The sequence below is a fragment of the Paramormyrops kingsleyae genome, chromosome 22 (genome assembly GCF_048594095.1).
Source record: "Paramormyrops kingsleyae isolate MSU_618 chromosome 22, PKINGS_0.4, whole genome shotgun sequence".
NCBI classification, from domain to species: Eukaryota; Metazoa; Chordata; class Actinopteri; order Osteoglossiformes; family Mormyridae; genus Paramormyrops; species Paramormyrops kingsleyae.
In genome coordinates this window covers 15,889,274-15,915,124 of record NC_132818.1, presented here as the reverse complement: position 1 = coordinate 15,915,124, position 25,851 = coordinate 15,889,274, and the positions used below count along the sequence as shown (strand labels likewise).

The following is a 25,851-nucleotide window of genomic DNA, read 5'->3' as shown; positions in this document are numbered from 1 at the left end:
CAAGAGCCAATAAACATAAATTAATTTTCTGCGCATGAAGGTGATTTTCGAGTGAGCGCCCGCGTGTGTCTGAGCCCGCTTGTAAGTGTAGCTCTAGAATGGATTTGTCTCTAGGTCTCTTTTAAGCCGTAGCATTAGTTTTGCTTCTGGTGACCGTGGTGTTGTAAATAATGGTGAAGGCGTCGTCGTGGAAATAGCGTGACGTACAAATTCGGTCCTGGCCATATACGTCGAACTGAAACACTGAGGTTTATGGTAATATTTCGTTGAAGGCTAAATTCAACTGTTCGTTGCAGTCAGGGTGAACCGCAGTGTGACACACCAGGTGACATGTTCAAAAGAAAAAAAAGAACAAGCAGCTGGTTACAACTGGTTAAAAAGGAGGAGGAGAGGTAAGACATGCTCCTGCTTGCTTGCAAGAGCCTGGTATGCCTTTGTTGCTGTAATTAGAGCTGCAGCCAGGCCATGCGGGGGAAATACAGAGCCTGCAGGCACAGGAGGCCCCATAGTATCAAAGTCACACGCTGCCTGAACCTACATTCCCCTGCCCTTCCCCAAAGCATTTCATGGGCCAGACGACACAAATCATGGCTGACAGACGAACATTTGTTTGGGCCCTGCTCTTCATACATTAATAGGTGACTATGAATATGCCATAGGTCTCTGTTTCTCATGCAAGTCCTTGTGGATGCCCAGGCAGTCCACATTTTTGCTCTTGCCCGATTGCCATGGAATTGCAGAGGGCAAGAACGTTGACCATCTGGGGAAGACCATCACTCTCCATCCTAGAACAGAGTTTATGAGGGAGAGATGTGTCTGACTTAGAAAAAACACTGTAGTCTACATTTTTAAATACCATGTCTGTGGTAAAAACTTTGCATTTTGAACAAAGTGTCTACAAGAATTCGCCAGTGTGTTGACCCCAGGATTTTTTATTAGTGTTCCCCAACCTGGTCCTTGAGGGCCTATAGATGGTTCGTGTTTTTGCTCCTTCCAGCTCCCTCCCCTACCGTGAGCTGGCAGGGAGCAAAAACATGGAGAATGGGTAGACATAAGAGGGGATTCCCAAATGACTCTTGGGTTTTTACAAATGGGGTCAAGAAATGGTACAGCAATGGCTGTCACAGTGTCATTAAATGCAAATATTTAGAGCATTCTCTTACCGTGTATTAGGTGGGCACGACATTAACGTGCTAACGACTGGTCTGACTAGATTCCTGTGTAGGTTGTGGAAGCGACGCTGCTGGACATGGAGGCATATGGGCGGCTCAGTGAGTCATTAACGCCTTTAGTCAGGGTGTTAAGGATACAGGCACGACCTTTATTTGGTAATGGTGTAGCGAGACACCTAAATGGGTTCAGGAAGCATAAGATGAAGGGCTGAGAGACGGAAATTGTGGTTCATGATTTAATGAAGTCAAAGATGGGCCAGAAGTCTGTTATTTGTAGATTATAAAGTGAGAGGGTGCGGGTAAGCCAAAGTGGCAATGGACGTATTTGGGAGAGGAGTATTTCCGTTCTTGTAATAAAAATTAGTTCTACTAACCATGCCCCCCTCCCATTTTATGGTCGTTTGAGTGCAGGGGGTCCTTCCTTCACATCTGTAATCACGCACAGATCGAGTTACTGTACTCGGCGATCTGGAAGCGATTAGCCACAAACATGGACGAACTCACGCATCATTCCAGACCCACTCAGTGCTGAGAACAGCCGACTCTACACATTCCAGGAATGCAAAAACGAGTAACACACACCGTGAAGTTTTGGTTAAAGCCGGGGAATCATGGTCCCAAGAGTCATTTTAATCTGCTAGTCACACTGAAAATGAGAGGCGGGCCCGTGGTGAACACACAAGCTGTGGTCACGCACACACGGGCGTTCATTTGCATTGCCCTTCTTGGGGGGGGTTGTGAAGGAGGTTGAGTTTAAATTGGCCGGGGGCAGAAACGCTTCACAGGAGGGGGTCTCTGGGAGAGATCCTCCACCCAATGGGTGATGGGGGAGTTTTTTGAGTGGGTGTGGGGGGTGAAACTGTAAAACAAAGATTCCAGAACGACTGTTTCAGATGACAGCCAGCTAAGAGGACACATCTAACATGAGCAGATTTTGGCACCAAGAAGGTCTTAGCTTAGGACTTGGCGTGTAGTTTAGTCAAAAACATGAAATGATTTAAAAAGGAAAAGAAACCCAGGAAGACTCATGCTGGGGAAGTTTGCATGAATGAATAACAGGGTTCTGACAAAGAGAGGAGGGGAAACTGGGCAAAAGAAAAAACAAACAGGAATGAGGATGGGTATGGAGTGAGAGAAGCAGGGGTGAGGGTGGGGTCAAAGAGGGACGTGGAGAAAGGAAGGGGGGAGGGAGGCCATCATTGTTCTGTGAGAGACGAGGTCGTGTTGCCGAGGGAGTGGATGGGGGAGACGGAGCACGGGACAGGGAATGGAGATACTGAGACGAGGGGCGAGGAAAGAGGATACAGGAAGGAGATTGGGATGGAACGCAAGGAGAGGAAGCTGGTGAGAGACTTAACAGCGGGGGGGGGGGGCTGAGTGGGGAGGACTAATTTAGCAACCAATGGGAGGAGGGTTGGATTTAGTACATAATCCTGGCAATTGTGGAATTCAAAGACTCATTTCACTAATCGCTGGTAGCAAAGGATGGAGAAAGAGAGCAAGGTGGGGAATCATGTTTGATTTATTTTGCAGATACGTTTATCCAAAGCAGTATACAGGTGAGCAAGCAGGGCAGTCCCTGGAGCCATTGGGGGTTAAGGGCCTTGCTCAAGGACCCAACAGCAAAACCACTCTGTTGGCTTTCGAAATTGAACCAGCAACCTTCTGATTAAAAGCACAGAGTCATAACCCAATGAGCCGAACACCATCTCTGGCGGGTTTTCCACAGAGAGGCATGTCAGTTGGAGAGTCCACGATGTTTAATTACAGATAATTAACCCTGTTGATGGGTGTTGTGCTGCTCCACACCCAGACCCAACAGGAAATCTGACATGAGCTTGTTGACCACCTCAGGCTGGTCCTGCTGCACCCAGTGGCTGCAGTGCGGGATCATGTGCACTGTGGCAGCGGCCCTGGCGTACGGCCGCCCGCCACCCGACCTCCCCTCCACCAGCAGGCCGTCGTCCTCGCCCCAGATGAGCATGCAGGCCACCTGCGCGTCCTGGTGCTTGTACAGGCTGTTGCTGTGACACGAAATGGGAATCAGACCGATTCACAAAGGTCGTCGTGGTAACCAAGACAGGGTGGGGCTATGAAGTCATCACAGTTAGAAATTTCTCCTCCAAATTCCCCTAAATTACTCCACAGAGTAAATAATTAGGATTTCTGCTTTTGCACATTGGCTGCACCCTGTTTTCTGGAAATACCTGTTTCAGGGGTGCAATTTTGGGGAGCTGTGAAAATGTCCAAGGGCACAATCAGGACAGAAAATCAAACCCAGCGGAGCCCTGGCCCAGCAGGACCTGAGTGTGACCACCAACCACCAGTATCCCCACACACGCACCATCGGCATTCAGGATCTGCTCCGGCTAACCTGAGCAGTGCGCGGTAGTAGTGAAGTGGAGCCGTGAGCCCCCCAGGCTGGGACAGGCGGTACAGGTATCCCTCCAGCTGCTCCGCCGTCAGCTGCCGCGCCCTGTTCCTGATCCCCAAACGGCGGCCGCAGAACAGGCTGCGCACCAGCTGTATGCAGGCAGGAAGGTACAGGGGTTAGGCATATGGGGCGGGGCACAGGGATACAGGAAGATACAGGGGGTTGTGGCACAGGGCGGTACAGAAGAGGCGTAGCACAGGAAACAGGAAGATTCAGAGGAGGCTTGGCACAGGGCCCCATGGTACAGGGGGCGTGGCACAGGGCAGTACAGAAGAGGCGTAGCACAGGAAACAGGAAGATTCAGAGGAGGCTTGGCACAGGGCCCCATGGAGGTACAGGGGGCGTGGCACAGGGCGGTACAGAAGAGGCGTAGCACAGGAAACAGGAAGATTCAGAGGAGGCTTGGCACAGGGCCCCATGGAGGTACAGGGGGCGTGGCACAAACAAGAAGGTGAGGATCAGCGATTCCATTAGAAAAAAATTGGTGCGAGAAGATTTCAATATCCTGGACAAATGGGACAAATTACAGTCAATTATTATTTGTGCTCATTAATGAGCTTAAAAACAATTGATAGTCAGGCTATATAAAGAATCACATCGTCAAGGGATGTAGATTTTTACTTTTTTTTGATAAGTAGGCTTTTTCATATAAAACAAGTCCCGTCAATAGACTTATGTGCATAACAAAAAAATAAAATAGACATTACGCAGGTCTATGGTGTAACACATAAACACAAAGAATTTCCTTCAGCTTTAGGCCTACATATTCTCAGCTAAAATATAACAGAAGAAAAAACCTTTTGCAAGCAAACCAAGAAATACATCTAGGCCTATCTGGTTCATAACGTTTTAATTATAATGTACTGCTGTGAACTTGAAATCAAATTATTTCCATTCACTATGGACCTTTAAAATAACATCAAATGAAAGCTCTGAAAAAAAAACCCCCATAACCTATTGTTCTTTCTTTTTATGCTTTTTTGCAACAGTGAAACATGCAGCTACCAAATTATCGAAGGTGCCAAGTGTCTTTCCACAAATTACAATGCGCATAAAGTTTGGGACACCGGCTGGGTGGCGACTTCGACGCTGAACTGCTGCAGCGTGGACCCGCGCATTTGTCCACACTTTGGCTTCACCTGTGAAAAAGCACGTGCATGGGGGAAAAGGCATGTGGGGTATGACAATGTTCTGTCAAATTATCAACATAATAACCTGCACTGAGCTTTCTGCTCTGACTATAAAGTACATATGTAGCCTCCACTTTCTCCTTTAATAACAGCAATTGGAAACATGGTTAAAATGACTGGTAACACCTTACTTGACAGGGTACAAATACTTAGTAATAACTCAATTACTCCCGAAATACCATGAACAAATATAGTTGCTACTTGAGATAAAAGATGCGTCACGATTCATTAATGATGAAGAAACATGAGATCAGCATTTCACTTGTGTTATTCATGACTTGTTCCTTCAGTAGTTCGCAAAGGTTCACAGAATTAACAAAGTAACAAATATAGAAACTGCTTGGGATAACATGCATCACGATTCATTAATGATAAATTAACATGAAATCAGTATGTAACTAAGACTTAGTTTGTGGTCAATTAATACATTAATTATAATGTAAGAATAATACTTATTTGTGCCCATCAAGTGAAGTGTTATCAAATAATTAATATTTATAGTTTTTCATGTCTATGATATATACCTAGACATTGAAACTATAGTGAAAAGTGTCAGTTATGTAATTCAGCTGGTATGATGTCAGTATAACTATCAACTCATCTTCTAACTATCTCTAGATGACGTGTCACTAGACGCATGTCTCCCGCAGGCAATGCGGCTGATCTAACCTTTTAATATCAAGATGAAGATCAATATGTTCTGCAGCTGTGACGCGCACGGCATGCGGCTGATGTGTCCTGGGCTTAAGCTCTGTGGCCTTGTCCTCCATGAGATTATTTTCTGCGGGCACACTCGAGACTGGGATCACACACGCTACCTTGGCCGGTGTGTGGCCCACGCAGGAGAGCCGTAGCAGACATCGCTGCCTGATCTGTCTCGCTCATTTCCGTTTGCTGCTAAGGTGCAGACGCGTCATCAGAGTGAATGGAACAAATAACAGTCATTAGCAAGTCTGTAGCCTACACATTCAGATAAAAAACGAATAAAGACAGCTTTTTTAAAATAGAAGAATATGAGAAAAATTTATTGTAGCCTATTGTAGCCTATTTTAATACAATTCAAATTGTGCTTAGAGAGAATTAACATTCACCGGACATTACGACCGGATAGATTTAAATTTGTAGGATTTCAACAGAATTCCCCAGTCAAAGTCTGGTAATTAACGGATAACGGAAGCCATGGTGGGGAAGTTGGGCATTGCGAGCAGGTCACAGGAAAACAGGAAACCTTGATTGGTCTGAAGCAATGTTCAGCCACACTCACAATCAAATGAAATGCATTTTCATTTAAGAAAAATCCAAAATAAACCCCAGAACCTCAGGCAGGCTGGAACTGGCCAGTTTACAGCTGAAATGTTTGACAGATTTGGGGCCATTTTACCCATAAAATGGATATTTCTGTTCAATCAGTTAGGCTTATAATGGTAAATAAACACTAATAATGAAACTAAACTTTAACGTAAAGGATCTAGCTCACGGGCCCAAAAGAGATGTGGTTACTCTGCCGAGCACAGGATATGAACCTGTGACCTTCTGATCGTAAACAGAGAGATGTAAAACCCACATCGAAAGATACAGAGAGGGTAAGAGTAGGAAGTGTGAGCAGCACTGTAGTAAACTATTCCTTCCGTTTGCATCTGAAGTCTCGAACTAACATCCTGTTAGGAGAAAATGACAAAAACATGATACCAGGGAATGTCTGTGGTTTCCAGTCACACATACCATAGTCCCACTACACCTTTCCATGGAAATGCACCACAGCTATGACGTCTGAGTGGTACCCCACGGAGAGGGGGGCTGCAGGGGCAGCTGGAAGAAGCAGACAGGTCTTCGTAAAGACTGTGTCTATACGGGGGAGAGAGCGGAAACATGCAGAGTGGGCAAGAGATGCAGCTGCAATACTGTGATGAGGTCCTAATGGAAATTATGTTTCATTTACATTTATGTTGGGCTAAAACAATGATTTTATGTCCATCAAAGTGTGCTAGATTAGCCATTGGTAAAGGTCTCCTAATGTCACCTAGGGTGACCACCTAATCTATATCAAGGTTGGACACTTTGAGCTAGGACTGGATTTGTAAACTACCATTTCAATTAGAAGGACCTGGATTTCACTTTAGCACCGAGTCCTTGGCGTGTGCTGATTGGTCAGTCTCCTATAATCATGCATGTGTCACTAATGTTAATGTGAAACAGCTGGATGAGTCCTTCAATCAAGGAAACAAACCAGTAAAAGCACAAGGAGAACTGAACTAATTAGCCAAACACTGGAGCCTCAGTTTTAAAGCAGTTCGTAAAACCCAAAGTAGCTCATGTTGTCCCCCCTGACACTGTGAGTCACCCCAGTATTTACGGTAACCATCCAACAGTCCCATGCATTGGTTGACTCAGCCACTAGCATACCATGATTGAGTAATCAGTACCTCATCTAATTATTTAACTTATTAAATTGATTAAATATGCTGGTGGTGAAATTTAATGGATATGTGCAATGGTGTCCCAGAGGAGAGGTTTGTAGCCATCCAACGTGACATGAATAACTTTTTGAAGAACAAAAGAAATTCCTGCTAGATTTTATTGTGTTACTGTTAATTTGTATATGTTCTAATGTTAAAATGTCTTCCTTTCTGATGAAATGTACATTCACTGCCCAGACAAACAGCTTTAAATGTTTCCTTTGATTGCCTAAGACTTTTGGACAGTAATGAGTCACACGGGGAAGAACCACTGCATGTGTTTCTGCATTTGGCACCATCCCAAACGGGCAATGGCATTACCCAGCCAGGCGGCGGAGTGCAGGGCGTTCATGGTGATGAGGCACTGCACCATATCAAGCCGTTCCAGGGTGAAGTACCAGGCCAGCATCCCGCCCCAGTCGTGTCCTGGAAAATATGGGGAAAAAACTTTCATTAATGTTAAGGTGATGCTGACACACACAGAGCCAACATGTGCGATGCTAATAGGCGGAGATGTGTGGCTCAGCAGTTGAAGTCAGTGTGATGTCATCACTGGGCTCTTGAGTAAGGCCCATAACCCCAGTTTCTCCAGGGACAAGCTGACCCTGTGTCTCAATTGTTCACCAATCTGCAAAATACATTTAATAACATTACTAATTACTATGTGCTGTCTTGCACTGCCAGGTTTAGCTCACTTCTTGCTGGTTCCCGATAAGATGCACAAGATTAGCCAAACATGGTAAATCCTGCCTACTGTGTATATGGAAGCCTTATGTCTCCTATTACTGCACACAGAGTCACACCGAGATCTCTCAGCCCCTTTTCCAGAATATAGTCTCCTGGCCTGCAGGGGGCAGCAGAGTCTCCACAGTCACGCAGGTTGAGTGCTACTGTATGATAGATGTGCCATAATTCCCCCTAATCACTTAAGCATGAACCACTGAGTGAAGTGGTTAATGAGTGTGTATACATAAGAGTGTCAATAGATAAAAAAAAGTTAACTAGTTACTCTCATGATTTTCTCTAATCATGATTTCTCTCACTGTCAAGTTTGTTTCAGGTGGTACCATGCATTATTTCATAGCTAAGACATATAATTCCTTTTTATCTTCTACCAAAGGGAACAGTCATTTTGGAGGGCACTATATATTTGTGTAGGTCCTTGAAATTCTAACATACCTTATTGTCAAACATCTGGAAATTAGGTGGAGATTACAATACATAAACTTATGTGATTACTGGTGGTGCAGGAAGAGCGAATGGAATGATATGGTTGTGAGTAACAGTCTAATAGGCACCATAGTGCAACTGTCTATATGGAGTAAAATGTACTACATGGTAAAATTTACTTGCCACTAATTATTTACAACACATTTGTAAATGAGGTATTTTTATGAGCTAATTTAATTAACTGATAGTATTGACTATATCTTTTGTAGTCAGACTGGTATCATTATATCTGATGGTAAGTGAAGCAGATAAGTTTCTACCACATAACAAGTCCCAAATTGAACCCTGAGCTAACCCTGTTTTCCATTTCTCAGCTGATTTAATATTTTTTGTTGAATTGATTGATTCTTAGCCGGAGTAACCTTCTTTGTCAGGCGGAATTCTGGCTTTCCTTCACATCAGAGATGAAAGTGGGACTGTGAGATACATTTGCACTATAGATTGTATCAGTACTGACTGGCTACACACCACATGCCATAGTTTGTGTCAGTGTGCTGTGTGGCCAATCAGCATTCTTATACTGTTGGCCAATGAAAACAATCTTGGGAGTTTGTCAGACATGCCAGGCATAGTGTGCGCTTAAAAAAATGGTGTTTATCATGCAAGCTGTTACTCCATCTCTGGTTGTTCAGGGTGATGATTGAGAAGCAGACTGACCAATGGCTGCATGGAGGGGTGTGTACATAATCGACCTATTATTGCGTGCAAGATGGTGGTCACCCTACAATATTTACCAAGGATCTTTAACAGCACTACATTATCCAGAAGAACCAACCTTTCAAATTTGCTTAGCCATGTTGATTTTTAGTCTGTTTTCCATTCTGACCTCCTTCTGCTGCTCCTCTTGCCAATAAACCATCAAAGTACGTTTGGGTCACAGAATGGACCGTCTGCATTGTTTTGATTTTCAGGTAATATATACCTTTGCATGCAGCCTATGTGTGGGTGCAGCCATGTGCATAGTAAGTAGACACCAGTATGAACCAGTAAGGCGCAGGAGCTGCTGTCCACGGGTATCAGGAGAATCTTGCAAAACCCAAGGCTTACGTGCAAATCCGGAATATGATTGAAAGATAACGACGCATTTGCGCTGATAGGACAACGACAGAAATACATCTTCTTGATTGGTAAGAAACTACCAGTTTAATGTTTTGAAGATGTTTTTGTGCACGCAAATGTATGCATAAGAGGCGAGGCTTTATCAGCGGAGACGATGAGAGAGTTTGCTATAGTAGTGTTGGCTTTCAGACTTGAAAAGTCTACATATTAGCTATGTAGACTCAGCTTTCTCAAATGTACCCATTTATGGCCAGTTAGGCTGTGGTCTTTGCAATTATAAAGATTTTGCTGTTGCTTTAATGGTTGCGTGTGCTCAAAAAAATGTCCATTTGAAAGTTGCCCAGATAATACAACCTTCAGTTTGTGGTTTTTCAGCATTTTGTCAGATACCCCACCCTGGCCATGATAAGGGGGTGCAAATTTGTTGACTGGGAGAGGTGGGGTGCCAGCAGTTAAATTGGTCGATGGGGGGTTGGGGAGGGGGAAGTGGGATGGGACAGTGCTGCCAATAAGTGTCGGAAGTATTATGAGCATCCGATGAAGGATACAATCATCGTCTTGGACCATCCCTGGGCCCAAGCACCTCTGGGCAAAGCTGAACATCCTTTGATCCTGTTGACATTCTCCTTATAAGCATAAATTAAAATTGGAAAACCAGCAAAGAAAACTTGGCTCTGAGTTGGACTACTGAAGCCACTGAGCAGCTACAAGACTCCTTTGATTTAACTGATTGGGACATCTTCAAAAATTAATGCAAAAAATTTGATGAATATATCGATGTTATGATTGATCATGATCCTGGTTTTGACAATTCGATATTGATTCATAAAATCCCCAGAGTGATCTAGTTAATTTATGCCTTTTCCCTGTAACTTTGAAAATATTTTTGCCAAATTGTACTTATATTGGTCCTCTTATTGAATAGGTGGCCCTACTCTTGCATGCTCCTCCTCTCCCTTGGCAGCAATGTGTATAGACATTGACGGCGACGACACACCCGGATGCTACTGCAACCGGTCGCTGGAGTTCTTCTACAATCACAGTGACAAGCACATCAGCAATTCGTGGACCTCGCAAAACCTGCTGGTGGTGATCCTGGGCATCATAGTTTGTGCCTTCATCCTCTTTGCCAACAGCTTGGTCATGGTGGCCATCATCATCAACCGTGGCTTCCACTACCCCATCTACTACCTACTGGGCAACCTGGCTGCGTCCGACCTGTTTGCCGGCGCCTCTTACCTCTACCTGATGTTCCATACGGGCCCCTGGATTACAAAGATGACCAAAGCCCAGTGGTTTGTGCGGCAGGGTCTGATCAACATAAGCCTGACAGCGTCTGTGGTCAATCTGCTGGCCGTGGCCGTGGAAAGGCACCAGATTATCTTCACTGTCAAGTTCCACAGCAGGATATCCAATTGTCGGGTGGCACTGCTCATCCTGGGCATCTGGCTAGTGGCCCTGCTGATGGGCCTCATCCCCAGCATGGGCTGGCACTGCCTGTGTGACCTGAAAAACTGCTCCACCATGGTGCCCTTATACAGCAGGAGCTTCCTGATCTTCTGGGCCGTGCTCAACCTGGTCATCTTTATTATCATGGCGATCATGTACTTGCGCATCTTCCTGTACGTGCACAAGAAAATCCAGAGGATATCCCAGCACCAAACACAGAAAAAGCAAATGGATACTGTCATGAGTCTCGTGAAGACCTTGACCATGATCCTAGGTGAGGGACCGTTCTCACATACAAGTGAATGTACACTGGACAGCCTTTTCACAGAGACATACATTCATGGTTGTTTGGCCGCTGATGCCCCCCAAAAGTCATTGATCACTGTACCAAATTCAGAGACGACAACCGGTTCCTGCCCCCCCCCCCCCCCCCACGCTATCACTCTCTGTATAGATTGAGATGATTACTGATTAAGCTGTTTGTATCCTCCAGGTGCTTTTGTGATCTGCTGGACTCCAGGTCTAGTGGTCCTCCTGCTAGATGGCCTTGGCTACAGGGGCACAGGCATCCTGAAGGTGCATGAGTACTTCATGGTCCTGGCTGAGTGTAACTCTGTGGTCAACCCCATCATCTGCTCCTTGCGGAACCAAGAGATGCTGTCGACCTTTAAGGGCATCTTATGTAGCCCCTGCAGGAGGGGCGGGGTGCAGAGCGTTCCTGCTGATACCCTGATTCAAGAGGTACTCTCAGAAAGTTCCAGTAACAATCACTCCAACTCACACAATGTGCACAAAGGATGGGCCATTTAAATGCTGCTCCGGTCAGGTGTATGTGCATGTTTGTGTCTCTGTCCTTTGTTTGTCTATCCACAGTGCCAGTGTGGGTCATTTATGTATGTGTATCTGTACATAATTCTGTCACATTTCTGCATGTGGATAAGAAGGACCTATCAGCTGTCTATCTGTGAGATGCAGGGATCCTGAAGTGCGTCACGTCAGTGACGCAAACAAACCAACATTACCATATGGCCTGTTTTTCATAAAAGATTTTTCTTTGTTATTTATTCATCCTTTTTAAAGTTGTTCATTTCTCAGTCCCTAATTTTCCTTTTACAGTAATGCTATTGTTCTGCTTAAACTAATAGCTCAGTCAAAGGATGTGACACTGACACCTAGATCACGTCCATCCATCCATTCTCTACTGCTTATCTGGATCCAGGTCATGGAGGCAGTAGTCAGAGCAGAGATGCCCAGACCTCCCTCTCCCCAGCCACCTGTTCTAGCTCTGCCAGATGGATATCCAGGTGTTGCCATGCCAGCTGAGGCATATAATCCCTCCAGCATGTCCTTGGTCTGCCCAGGGTTTTCCTCCTGGTGGGACATGTCTGAAGCATCCTAGACAGATACTCGAACTGCCTCAGCTAGTTCCTTTGTGTACGGAGGAATAGTGACTCTACTTTGAGCCCCTCCCAAATGTCTGAGCTCCTTACCAGATCTCTAAGGCAAATCCCAGCCACCGTGCAAAAAAAAAAGCTACTTTCTGCCACTTCTATCCATGATGTCATTCTTTCAGTCACTATCCAGTGCTCATTACCATACATGAGGGTAAGAATGTAGATCAGTCGACAAATTGAAGACTTTGCCGTTTGTCTCCTCTCCCTCTTTACCACCACAGACTCACACAATGTCCGCATAACCTCCTGTCCCTGATGCATAAACTCCTCCACTTGAAGCAGTAACTCACCTCTTCCAGGTGTAAACTCAACAATGACAGGCCAGTCATACCCAGCCCCCAGCCCTATGAGGACTTTACCTTCACATAATTTCCATTTCAAATGTGTGATTTTTCATTGTCATCTTCAAATGTTTTCTCCTCTTAAACTGATGCATGGTGTCAGCTAACCTTCTCTTTCTTGGTATGGGGATTGTCTTTCTCCAGCAACTCCAAAATGAAGAGGACTTAGGGAAGACCCCCCAGCGCCGTGTCAACGCCCCTGCAGTGCAGAATCATGGCCCGATTGTCGAACAAACACTCACTTTGGAGTCTTAATTTTGATAGGGAGGCTGAGCCACCAGGTTGGGAACTAACATGTATCCTGAAGCTCTGGATTTCTGGGGTGAAATAGCTCTGGGTAGAAGCACACAGTTTGTCTGATGGCTTACGGATTTACCTACAGCGAACTGCGAAGTCTCCTGGTTGCCGGGGCAGACCGGCAAACTCTGTGTGTTATCGACATGAAAGCTTTTATTTGTACTTGATGCTGTTTATAATGTTCAGTCACTGGTGTTTAATGTTTAGCCTCCCAGTGACTGAAATGAAAACTTGCCTTTGCTATTTGATGTGATTTGTGCTTTTGTCCACTTTTATGAAGATGGAACGACAATATCATCGGTAATCAGCTATATCAGACAAGTCGATATCTGTCGATATCTGACAGTAACCAACAAAAGGCTGCATATTAACACCTTTTTTACCCTCTGTGATCAGACTGAAGACAAAGTATGGCTAGCGGATTTGAAGAAAGATTAGCTAAGCAAATCCGGAAATACCAGTATGTATATGTCTCCTCTCTTCTGGATTATAAAGTTTCAGGTGGCTGCAATCAGAAATAAAATACATCTTTGTAATGGCAATGCCATACAACAGTCTATGGAAGCCTGCTTTTTTAGTCAAGCAGGTAGCATCACCTCCTCTGCAAGATGCTATATTTAGGAATATATCCCAAACATACATTATTCACATGATGTAATCAGCTGGCAAGTTACTTTGGATGCCATGGTAGCTGGCTACATTCTGAAAGCAGTATAACAGGGTAGCACTACTGCTGCCTTCATTGCTTTAGTTTGAAATATTCAATTATTCTTTTGAAGCCAGTGTTTGCATAGGGCTTCCAGTATCCTACCGAATGAAATACACGTTCGGTATTTTTCACCAACTTTAATTAGAACACATTTTGTGCAATGTCACAAAGCATTAACGTTAGATATGCCTGGATCACACTCGATCGGGTGAAGTTTAAGTTTAATTGCACCTTTTCATTTCAAACCTGCTTAACATTTACAATGTAATTATCCTTTCAAGATTCAATGCAGGCTACCACTCACACACAGCTGGAAATATTACAATGCCGGGGCAGAGCGGACGCAGCCATTGTAGCCTTCGCTTGTCAGCCACTGTAGGCATGTTGCATAGAACCATAAAAGTAGAGGAAGAAGTGATATCATACGTCTCTGACTGCTTGATGGTTGTTAGAAAAGAACTCAGAACTTTGAGAAATGAAGTCGCAATTAAGCAAACTTCTTTTTTGTAATGTGGCAGGAACGGACTTCCATACCTGTCTGTGTCCTTGCGTACTCTGATTTACATAATGTATGGTTATTTTTAGTAAAATACTTATTTTTATTTAGAGATGCTCAATGTATCAGTAAACATTTCAGTATTGGTCGATATTTGTTCAAAATCAAGATCTGGCATTGGTCTGATGTATCAATCTTTGCAAATATTTAAACTTTAGCAATATTCTAAGTATACTAGCACCAGCAGTAAAGACATAACTACGAAAGTAATGTACATTTATTATTATACGATCGGGCATTTTCCATAGTAGAAGACGAGGGATTTTGTCGGCTTACACCAATTAAAACTACATTTTTCTGCAAAGATCCATCGAACCTATAAACGTCTTTGCTGAATTTAGAAGGTTAGGCCCATTAGAATAAACGTATTAATGTGGATATATAGTTGCTCTCCATGAATTTATAAACGAAGTGCCGTTTACAGTTTGTTGTAGGCCTAGCTTTCAACATTTTACAATTGTAAAATACATGTATTTGAAATTGCATTACAATGTTATTATTATTAAATATGATGCCTTGAACAATGTGCTCATACAGAATACAAATTTAGCAGATGAATGCATGCTGCAAGTGATTGATACAACTCTAAGAAATGCATTCTAAAATGAAAACAATTAGTTTTTTGTGGATATTCCTTTTAAATTCCTTTTTTTAAAATACTATTTACCTGTTTAGGTCCAGAATGACAAAAGACATGAAAATGAACAGAAGATTTTAAACAAAAGAAAAGAAAGAGTATGTCGAAATTGCCACCAGCTACACTCTGCAACAATACAAGCATCAAACACTAGCTGGGAGAGATGAAATGTCAAACGATTGTAGGGCTTGTAGGGCTTGATGATGTGTCGATAAAATATTGTATGGTTATTATGATCATTCATATCATCATCAATTTGAATAAAGTATCATGATATACCCTAAACACTTGTTTTATTTTTGCAAAATTAACAGTTACAATGCACCCCTAGTATTGATGCATCCCTGCAGGGAGCTTCCATGCCTCTAGTGAGCCAATCAGACATCAGTGTTTTTTGCCCAGCAACATACCATCTAGATAATAATGGCCGGCAGCCTGATGAAAGCTACACCACCACTTCCGAGGCCACATATGAAAGTCCTCTGTCACTTCTGATGGAAGCCATGGACACAGAAGCCTACTAATTCATTCAAGGGAACGTCAACTGAAACAGCCCCAAGCAGAACTGAGACTTGGGTCATAATGGTTGATGCAAAACAACAAGATGTGAAGTTGAATTCTTTCATTGACCCAAAATAAGGAAGAAAGGGCATTTGCTTCACTGCATTTGAAGATATCTTGGGTAATCTGATGATATCCTCACAACCGGTTTGCGCAAGATACAGCAGGCAAAGATATATCTGCTGAAGAAAAGATCAGTTTGCATTCCTGTGTTCACGGCTGAATATATGAACTGAATTTCAAGATGTGCATTTCTCGCTGGTATATGTTTACCTGATTTTCTGGAAAGTGTGTTCTGATATTTTAATGGATTTCAAGTGTCAAAATCACCATTTTAAAGACACAACAAGACTGACTTCTATGATAACTTATCTCTCAAATGACTTTCATTAAAGGTAACATTCAAGTTGGAATGTGACCAAATACTTGACCAATCTCATGTTTATATATATGGACAAGTAGCATAAAGTTGTGGATTGAGTGATGTGGAAAATGTTCTTGTTTGTTACATTTTACATCATCACTGTCAATCACTCATCAATTCTGTCAGATTGAATTTTTGTTAATATTTTTCTCAATTAACACCTTATATCCCATTTCTTCCACAATGTCTTTCCATTAAAGCTGTGGATTTTCATTTATATCAGTACTTTTTTGCCTTTGGGGGCGGGGCTTAAATAAAAGGGGGATGATTCATAAAAACCCAAAAGAAAGTCTTTCAGGGTAACATAAAATATTTTTTAAAAGCTAATGTAATGAATTACAAAATATGGAACTCCAATTTCATAATAATTAAGATAATTAAGTTGCATGACATGTTCTTAAGAATGACAAACATTTTTAGTTCTGATGGTGTCTATGACATACACGAAAAACATTCAATTAAAAAAAGGTTGAAATTAGGTAGAAAATAATTACCATGCAGGGTGGTGAATAATAAATCTCCCTCATTGAAAAGACCATAAACGTACACTCATTCAATTTTACAGTGTGTTGTATTTCATTTTAACTAGCAGATGCACTCAGTTATCAAGATGTACTACATGTTGCACAAACCTTCATTGCCAATTATGGTCAGCGACGATGGTCAAGCTGATGTCGTTGCCACATCCCCAGACACGTCAACATAGATGTAAAAAAAACAGAATTTCATTCCAAGGTACAGTATGTAGAATTATTTGAGTTGTGTAATTATATTGATGTAATTAGATTTTCTTGAAATTTCCTTAACTCTGGTAAAGTAGATATGATGTTCTTATGACAGTGTTCATTTAACTAGATCGAACTAGAACTAACATCTATCATTAATTGGAACCTTTTGTGCTGCACCATGTTATGCTTTGTCTGTGTATTTTGATCTCTTGATTCACGTGGGAAGCAGAACACATTATTATAGGTTTTTGCTTTGTCAGACTTTGCTGTGTAGCTCCCGCTCCAACGCTTATTAAACTTGTACCTAGAAATTGATTGGTGGCTCGGCCTGGTTGCAGTTAGGTCTAGGTGACAGTTAGGTCTAGCTGACAGTTAGGTCTAGGTGAAAGCATCTATTTTTGCATTGTGCTATTGGCTCCACTTTTATGTCACTTTGGACCAAGGTGTTTGCTAAATATGTAAAATGTAATGTAAAGGACGACTAAGCAAAGAGTAATGAGAAAGATTCAGTCTTCAATGAAGCATGCCTGGGCAGATTAGGAACTTTGAAAAATGTTTTGTGTAATAACAGTGGACTTATTATGGCAACTGATGGCCTGTTTTGATTTATTCTATAGCAGGAGTGGGCAGTAGTATGCACAAAGGCCCAGTGTTTATGCAGGTTTTTGGGATAGCTTAGGGTGACAAGATAATCCCTGTCAGAGATGACACTTTGAGCAAGGGCAGGATTTGTAAATTACCCATTTCTATGAAAAGGACATGGATTTCACTTAAGCACTGAGCTTTTGTTGTGTGCTGATTAGTCAGTCTCCTACAATCATGCATGTGTCACTAATGTTGATGCGAAACAGTTGGACGAGTCTTTCAATTAAGGAAGCCAACACAGTCAAAACACAAGAAGATCTGAACTATTTAGCCAAGCACAGGAGCCTCTCAGTTTTAAGGTCGCGTGTAAAACCTGAAGTAGCTCATAGTGTCCTCGCTGACATGGATTATCTGGTCACCCAAGATAACCTTTTGATCAGCTGTTCAAACCCAGGTGTGAGGACTCTTCAGCCAATCAGTCCACTAATCAGTAATCTAATTAGGGAGTTGCATCAAAAACCTGCATACACAGCGGCCCATTTCATGGCCACCCCTGTTCTATGGCCATAAAATGAAACAATCATGTATAAGGTGGTAAATGTGAACTCTTTATTTACTTGTAAGGAGTACAAGAGTAGTATTGAGCAAAAATACGATTTGATCATATAGACTATTGAGGCATTACTTATTACACATTAAAGTCCATTAACATGGTTGCATGCTATTGGAGGCATTTGTCAGTTCTCTACAAACACAATGCAGCTGTGCTGCCTGAACTTTGGTCATTGCCTTGCAACTTTTTGTTTTGAAGAAAACACAGGAAAACGGCTATCACACATCGCAATGGAGTTCATGATTAAAGTCCCTATTTTGTGGCTTATTTGGAAGTGTTTTGGCCTGAGCAGGAACAAGGACAATCGTGTTTGGGCACGGTACAAATCAACCATGCCAAAAGTGAGAAGGGCAGAAACTCTTCACAGGAGGGAGTCTATGGGAGAGATCCTCCACCCAGTGGGGGATGGGTTTGTTTTTTGGATGGGTGGGGGGTGAAACTGTAAAACAAAGAGCCTAGAACGACTGTTTCAGATGACAGCCAGCTAAGAGGACACATCTAACATGAGCAGATTTTGGCACCAAGAAGGTCTTAGCTCAGGGCTTGGCGTGTAGTTTAGTCAAAAAACATAAAACAATTTAAAAGGAAAAGAAACCCAGGAAGACTCATGCTGGGGAAGTTTGCATGAATGAATAACAGGGTTCTGACAAAGAGAGGAGGGGAAACTGGGCAAAAGAAAAAACAAACAGGAATGAGGATGGGTATGGAGTGAGAGAAGCAGGGGTGAGGGTGGGGTCAAAGAGGGACGTGGAGAAAGGAAGGGGGGAGGGAGGCCATCATTGTTCTGTGAGAGACGAGGTCGTGTTGCCGAGGGAGTGGATGGGGGAGACGGAGCGCGGGACAGGGAATGGAGATACTGAGACGAGGGGCGAGGAAAGAGGATACAGGAAGGAGATTGGGATGGAACGCAAGGAGAGGAAGCTGGTGAGAGACTTAACAGCGGGGGGGGCTGAGTGGGGAGGACTAATTTAGCGACCAATGGGAGGAGGGTTGCAGTTAGTACATAATCCTGGCAATTGTGGAATTCAAAGACTCATTTCACTAATCGCTGGTAGCAAAGGATGGAGCCATTGGGGGTTAAGGGCCTTGCTCAAGGACCCAACAGCAAAACCACTCTGTTGGCTTTCGAAATTGAACCAGCAACCTTCTGATTAAAAGCACAGAGTCATAACCCAATGAGCCAAACACCATCTCTGGGGGGTTTTCCACAGAGAGGCATGTCAGAGTCCACGATGTTTAATTACAGATAATTATTTTTGCAGGAAGATGAGCAATATTAGCAGAGAATTCCAGAAGCTTCACTGTCCAGCCTCCACAATCTCCAGCTTCTGGGTTACAGTCCATCTCGCCCCTGTTGATGGGTGTGGTGCTGCTCCACACCCAGACCCAACAGGAAATCTGACATGAGCTTGTTGACCACCTCAGGCTGGTCCTGCTGCACCCAGTGGCTGCAGTGCGGGATCATGTGCACTGTGGCAGCGGCCCTGGCGTACGGCCGCCCGCCGCCTGACCTCCCCTCCACCAGCAGGCCGTCGTCCTCGCCCCAGATGAGCATGCAGGCCACCTGCGCGTCCTGGTGCTTGTACAGGCTGTTGCTGTGATACGAAATGGGAATCAGACCGATTCACAAAGGTCGTCGTGGTAACCAAGACAGGGTGGGGCTATGAAGTCATCACAGTTAGAAATTTCTCCTCCAAATTCCCCAAACTTACTCCACAGAGTAAATAATTAGGATTTCTGCTTTTGCACATTGGCTGTACCCTGTTTTCTGGAAATACCTGTTTCAGGGGTGCAATTTTGGGGAGCTGTGAAAATGTCCAAGGGCACAATCAGGACAGAAAATCAAACCCGGCGGAGCCCTGGCCCAGCAGGACCTGAGTGTGACCACCAACCACCAGTATCCCCACACACGCACCATCGGTATTCAGGATCTGCTCCGACTAACCTGAGCAGTGCGCGGTAGTAGTGAAGTGGAGCCGTGAGCCCCCCAGGCTGGGACAGGCGGTACAGGTATCCCTCCAGCTGCTCCGCCGTCAGCTGCCGCGCCCTGTTCCTGATCCCCAAACGGCGGCCGCAGAACAGGCTGCGCACCAGCTGTATGCAGGCAGGAAGGTACAGGGGTTAGGCATATGGGGCGGGGCACAGGGATACAGGAAGGTACAGGGGAGGCTTGGCACAGGGAAATAGGAAGGTACAGAGGGGGAATGGCACAGGGATACAGGACTGTGCAGAGGGGGCGTGGCATAGGGAAACTAGAAGATACAGAGGTACAACCACACACCTATAGAGGTAAGAGTGAAGCTTAGGGTCTGTTATCGATCCAGTGCTTTGTTTTTTAGGGGGGGTGGTATTAACTTGCTCAAGGACCCAGCAGAGATGTGGCTACTCTGCGGAGCATGGGATTTGAATCTGAGGCTGATGGTACCTTGAAGTCCTCCACGGAGAGGGCGATTTCAGGCAGTAGGGGCAGTTGGAAGAAACAGACATGTCCAGCCTGCAGGAGCTGAGAAGGTCGTCGCAAGACCGCATCTGTATGAGGAGAGCGGGAACACACACAGTGGGCAAGTAATGCAGCCGCAGCACTGTCAGGTCAGGTCAAGTGGGGAGCATGCGCTGATGCAGCAAGACAGGGAGCACCAGGACTCTAAAGACTTGGACCTTCGTCCTCTTGCAAAGGTATCGGGAGCCACACACCCCTTTCCAGCACCCTGATGACCCCCCCATGATCTCCCAATCCGTCTGCTGACTTCATAGAAGAGTCACTAGAGATATTAATGTCGCTGCCGAAGTAGGTAAATCTCTTACAGACAGACACACTACTGATGGCTGTACCTAAGAAGTCATTAAATGCCTTGAGCTTGGTCTCGGACTAACCATCCAATATACCCATGTATTGGTTAACTTGACCACTAGGATACTAAGATTGGCTAATCAATACCTTCTCAAATTATTTTACTAATTAATTAACCAGCTGGTTGGGAAACTTAATGAATACATGGACTGGTTGTGGTATTCATCTACCCATCCAACAAGATATCAGTAACTTTTTGGAAAACAGAAGAAGTTCCATCCATCCATTTTTTCCAGCTAATCCTGGTCCAGGTCATGGGGGCAACAATCTAAGCAGGTATGTCCAGCCACCTCTTCCAGCTCCTTCAGTGGAACATCCAGTCATTCCCAGACCAGCCAAGTGATATAATCTCTCTAGCATCTACCTGGATCTGTCTCAGTCTCTTCCAGGTTGGACATACTCGAAGCATCCTAAGCAGATGAACCACCTCAACTAGGTCTTACTGATAAAGAGAAGCAGCAGTTCTACTCTGAGCCCCTCCGAAATGTCCAAGCTCCGGAACCTGTCTCTAAGTCTGAGCCCAGATATCCTGTTAAGGAAGATAATTTCCACAACCTGTTTCCACAGTCTCATTCTTTTGGTCACCATTGCTTGTGACCATAGGTGAGGGTATGTCAATCAACCCATAAATCCATAGCTTTGCCTTTCAGCTCTGCTGTCTCTTCATGTGTGCGTAACTGCTGATTCTGCTCCGATCTGCCAATCAATCTCTGGCTCAATTCTTCCCTCACTTGTGAACAAGAGACACTTGAACTCCTCCACTTAAGGCAGTAAATCATCCCTAATCTGGAGGCGCTAATCCACCCTTTTCTGGTTGAGAACCACAGTCTCAGACTATGCCCTTGCACACACTAGAGGTCATAGCTCGATGAAGCCAACAGGACTACATCATCTGGAAAAAGCAAAGATGTGTTCCTGAGGTCATCAAACCAGACACCCTAGAAATTCTGCCAGTAAAAGTTATGTACAGAATTGGTGACAAAGGACAGTCCTGGTGGAGTCCTTCACCCACCGAGAACCACTCTAATTTACTGCTGGTGATGCAAACCAAGCTCTCACTCCATTTATACAGGGACCTGACGGCCTGTAGCAGAAGGCCTGGAATCCCATAATTCCAAAGCATCCCCACAGGACCCCCTGAGGGACACAGTTGTATGTCTTTTCCAAATCCACAACACACCTGTACACTGGTTAGAAAATTCCCATGAGCCCTGCAGTATCCTTGCGCGGGTAAAGAACTGATCAATGACCAGGACAGAATCTGCATCGTTTCTCCTGGATCTGTCAGTGGACCCTCCTCTCCAGTACCCCAGCATAGACCTTCCCAGGGAGGTTGAGGAGTGTGACCCCCCCTGAAGTTGGAAGACATCCTCTGGTCCCCTTTCTTAAAGTCTGGGACCATCTCCCCAGTCTGCCAATCCAAAGGCACTATCCTCAATGTCCATGTAATGGTGAAGAGGTGTGTCAGCCAAGACAGCCCAACAACATCAAGTGCCTTTGGGAACTCAGGGCCCAGGACTGCTTCAGTGACCTCAGCCCCAGAGACGGGTAAGTCCTCCTCTGAGTCCCCCTTCTCTACTTCCTCCAAGGAAGGAGTGTTAGTGGGATTCAGGAGGACCTCAAAGTAGTCCTTCTACACCTGACTATATCTCCAGTTGAAGTCAACAGCACTCCATCCCTGCTGTAAACATAGATAAATCCCTGCTTCCTTCTCCTGAGTCACCTGATCATTTGCCAACCAAGGTTTTGCTTCCACAACTGCTAAAGTCGCATTCTGCTTGACCTCCCGGTACCTACTTCAGGTGTCCTACAAGCTACCCAAGCTCTGAAGGCCTCTTTCTTTAGCCTGACTGCTTCCAACACCATGTTCAATCACCGGGTTTGGGGGGGGGGGGGGGGGGGGGGTTGCCATTGGGACAGGCACCAACAGCCTTAGAGCCACAACTCTGCAGAACCACCTCACATTGCCCACAAATTCCCGGTAAACGGCGAAGGGGCTGAGCCACACAAGGAAGAACCACGGCATGCGTTTCTGCCTCTGGCACCATCCCAAACCAACAATAATGTTACCTAGCCAGGAGGCGGGGTGTGGGGCGTTCATGATGATGAGACGTTGCACCATATCAGGGCGTTCCAGGGCGAAGTACCAGGCCAGCATCCCGCCCCAGTCGTGCCCAACCAACACGCAACTCGTGTGTCCTGGAAATATGGGGGAAAAAAATTATGTTAAGGTGATGCTGACACACACAGAGCCAACATGTGCAATGCTAATAGGGGGTGATGTGTGGCTCAGCAGTTTAGGATGCTGTGCCCATGATCAGAAGGTTGCTAGTTGAAATCCCGTGCCTGACAGTGTGATGTCATCATCGGACCCTTGAACAAGGTGCTTATACCCAATTGGGACAGGCAGCCCCTGCTTTCTCAACTGTATGTTGCATTGGAGAAAAGCATCTGCTAAATGCTAACTGACATGTTTAATCCCCTTCTTACTGGTTCCCAATGGGATGCACAAGGCAGCGATTGGTCACAGATGGCAAATCCTACCTACTGTGGATCTGGAAGCCTTATTTCTCCTATTCACTGCAAATAGAGTCACACCTAGGCTGCTAATGGTGTCCCTGATGTCATCCAGCAGCTTTTCCAGAGCATAGTCCTCTGGCCTGCAGGGGGCAGCAGAGTCTCCACAGCCACGCAGGTCGATGGCCACTGTGTGGTACTGAGCGCTGAACTCACACATCTGGTACCTCCAGGAGTACCTACAATAGGCCGGGGAAACAGTGAGATTTGGCTTCATCAGAATTATCCTCAATAAAATTAAGAACAAGAAGGAATTATTTCAGTCCTGATCTCTGGGACCAACTGTTAATCTATGAAAGCTGGATTGTCTATTAAATTAGGCTTAATTCAATTGTACAATAAGTCCCAATAATGTTTTCACATACAATGGATTTCTTACTGAGCAAATGTGACTAAAACACAGAATGTAATAATATCAACAACACAAACATGTTCTGCAGTCTTGGAAGATAATTGTGTCACTAAATAAATACATTCAGTTAATTATTGTCAATTTACTAACAATTAGTATGGATGCTTTGGTAGTCTGTAACTCCAGTGGGGGCTGGCGGGACTGCTCCAGACTTTGTCAGTAATTCTCTTGCATGTTTCCTTGTAAAGCATTCAGTAATATCAGCGATGACGACTTGATTGCAATGAATCATTCCTAATAGTCTCTTAACGGCTAAGTAACCGGATCGGGGCTGGAGTAATTTTAATCATGGGGATTTCTCCATTAAGACAACTGGGATGCATACGTGTGCACAGACACATGCTGTAACTGTGGGAAAACCAAGCAGATTGCTCCTTAATCACCTCCCCCAGGAAGCATCATTTTAAAACAACTTTATCAGATGATAGACGCTGCGTGAAAAATGGTGACGGCGCTCTTACACGGCACTTCGCTGTTTAATGCCCTCTACTGGTGACTGATAATAAGCAGATTTACTCGGGATGTGCGTGCCGGCGCTCACCAGTTCTCCGGAAAACCGTGAAGGAAGAGCATCAGAGGATTTTTGTTGTCCCCTTTCTCTACATAATGGAGCCGCAGGCCGGAGCTCTGAGACAAGGAATAAAGCGGAGACAGATAGAAATTAAAATTAAGAAATGAGATTAAGGAGGACAACAGAAGACAGAAAGACACTATTGTTATGAAGACCATCATTTGGCATCACGCCTTTGGAAGTTGTCATTGCTACATCACACCCCTCAGCGCCGGGTCAGTGCGGGTGGAGACGTTACCGGGATGAGGTTCAGGCGCTCGCCTAATTTTAAGCTCTTTTTTTGGCATCAGCCCCGTGTCACTGGTGCCAATCGCACTCCTATCGGTTATTTTTCTAATTATAGACAAGGTGGGACATTGAGTCATCGGCGACAGAGGACGTGACACAAAGGGCACAGAGGACAGAGACCGAAGCCGTTTTTGATCAAAAATTAAACAAGGAGAGGTTGACAAGTTCATCCGTTCATTCAGATCAAATATTGTTAATTAACGCTGTGTGCAGTTTATAAATTCGGCGTTTCGAAGCCACATCTTACTGTCGCCAGTGAGGTTAGACTGTTACGCACCTGGGGGCCAAAAGAACACTGCCAAAAGCCGGAAGCACAGAAATGCCGTTGCAGTCAAATATATAGCCTACTAGTTTCCACGTTGGAATTGATTTTTCAAAGTTGATTCTCTATTATAGCCCTTACCCTGGCCCGCACATATCCGTGTCTTCCTAGTTCGGGGTCCCGCAGGCAGGATGGTGGGGATTTGCGAACTGTCCACTGAAACGTTTTACGGGGATTCTTCAGTCCTCTCCATGCAATACGGGTCAGAACCATGCTTGCAGTTATCAAAGCCGTGCCATATACCAGGACCCAGTAAAGTAAGGATAAAAGACACAGGCAGAACCGGGTCGGCAGCAGCAGAAACCTTGTAATCTTGTTGGACATTGCTCCTAGCGTCGTAATCAAACGTGAAATGTTGTTTGGTGAGTAATTCAATTAGATGAATAACAAGCACGCCGGTCGTTGTTGACCCACATTTGTCTGAATGAATTTTTTTATTTTAGGGACGGATGAGCCTAGTCCCGTGTCCGACCGGTGAGATCGCGATCTGCCGCGATTGTGCATTTGCTAAATCCGAATCGTCTAACTAACAAATTAATCGCAGTAGTTATAATCCAATATTTCAGGATCGCTACCAAGAAGTTCGCAAGCACAACCTGTGGCCATTAGTTGTGCACTTTGAAATAAGAAACGCGCAACACTGACGTATAATCAGATATAGTAATTAAATCATAAAAGCCATTTTGTCTGAAAGTAAACAACACATAAACAATTAATCAGACCTAGAACATGTATACTACGCCAAGGGACTTTGTCATCTAACATCAGGGAAGCACGGGATATGGATTCTATTGGTCTGCACACTCATTGGTCGTAGCCAAAGAGGGCATTTTACTTCACCAATGAGTGAAAAGGACAGCGCATAGGCGCAGCCAATCATCATTGTCCTGTTAATGCTGTCAATCAGTTCCAGGTGAAAATCCCATTGGTCAGAA

The 25,851-nt window shown here is 44.5% G+C and overlaps 2 protein-coding genes and 1 long non-coding RNA gene across 3 annotated transcripts; 1 reads left to right on the top strand and 2 right to left on the bottom strand.

Moving 5' to 3' along the window:
* Window positions 1-64: 64 nt before the first annotated feature.
* Window positions 65-15,175, top strand: LOC111849224 (lysophosphatidic acid receptor 2-like). The gene is made up of 5 exons (XM_023821926.2): window positions 65-81; window positions 297-392; window positions 10,467-11,264; window positions 11,484-11,731; window positions 12,930-15,175. Exons 3-5 carry the CDS (start codon window positions 10,508-10,510, stop codon window positions 13,038-13,040), a joined length of 1,116 nt encoding a protein of 371 aa, XP_023677694.1. The 5' UTR covers window positions 65-81; window positions 297-392; window positions 10,467-10,507; the 3' UTR covers window positions 13,041-15,175.
* Window positions 2,694-5,547, bottom strand: LOC140581692 (uncharacterized). Its single transcript, XR_011984826.1, has 3 exons — window positions 5,466-5,547; window positions 3,547-3,695; window positions 2,694-3,196 (listed from the first exon to the last, which is right to left on the bottom strand). It is a non-coding gene; the product is annotated as an uncharacterized lncRNA (long non-coding RNA).
* Window positions 15,176-17,869: 2,694 nt separating the features above from the next.
* Window positions 17,870-25,698, bottom strand: LOC111849222 (epoxide hydrolase 3). The gene is made up of 7 exons (XM_023821921.2): window positions 24,998-25,698; window positions 24,277-24,362; window positions 23,345-23,502; window positions 22,817-22,945; window positions 20,321-20,424; window positions 19,841-19,989; window positions 17,870-19,490 (listed from the first exon to the last, which is right to left on the bottom strand). Exons 1-7 carry the CDS (start codon window positions 25,238-25,240, stop codon window positions 19,229-19,231), a joined length of 1,131 nt encoding a protein of 376 aa, XP_023677689.1. The 5' UTR covers window positions 25,241-25,698; the 3' UTR covers window positions 17,870-19,228.
* Between the last annotated feature and the right edge of the window lie 153 nt (window positions 25,699-25,851).

Excerpts from the sequence above, each read along its gene's own strand:
- LOC111849224 (XM_023821926.2), top strand. The coding sequence starts at position 10,508 with ATGTGTATAGACATTGACGGCGACGACACACCCGGATGCTACTGCAAC. Across the intron at positions 11,265-11,483 it reads GACCTTGACCATGATCCTAG|GTGCTTTTGTGATCTGCTGG; the intron begins GTGAGGGACCGT and ends TGTATCCTCCAG. Across the intron at positions 11,732-12,929 it reads CTGATACCCTGATTCAAGAG|CAACTCCAAAATGAAGAGGA; the intron begins GTACTCTCAGAA and ends GTCTTTCTCCAG.
- LOC111849222 (XM_023821921.2), bottom strand. The coding sequence starts at position 25,240 with ATGTCCAACAAGATTACAAGGTTTCTGCTGCTGCCGACCCGGTTCTGC. Across the intron at positions 20,425-22,816 it reads ACACCCCGCCTCCTGGCTAG|ATGCGGTCTTGCGACGACCT; the intron begins GTAACATTATTG and ends CTCCTCATACAG. Across the intron at positions 19,990-20,320 it reads TCTCCGTGGAGGACTTCAAG|CTGGTGCGCAGCCTGTTCTG; the intron begins GTACCATCAGCC and ends GCCTGCATACAG.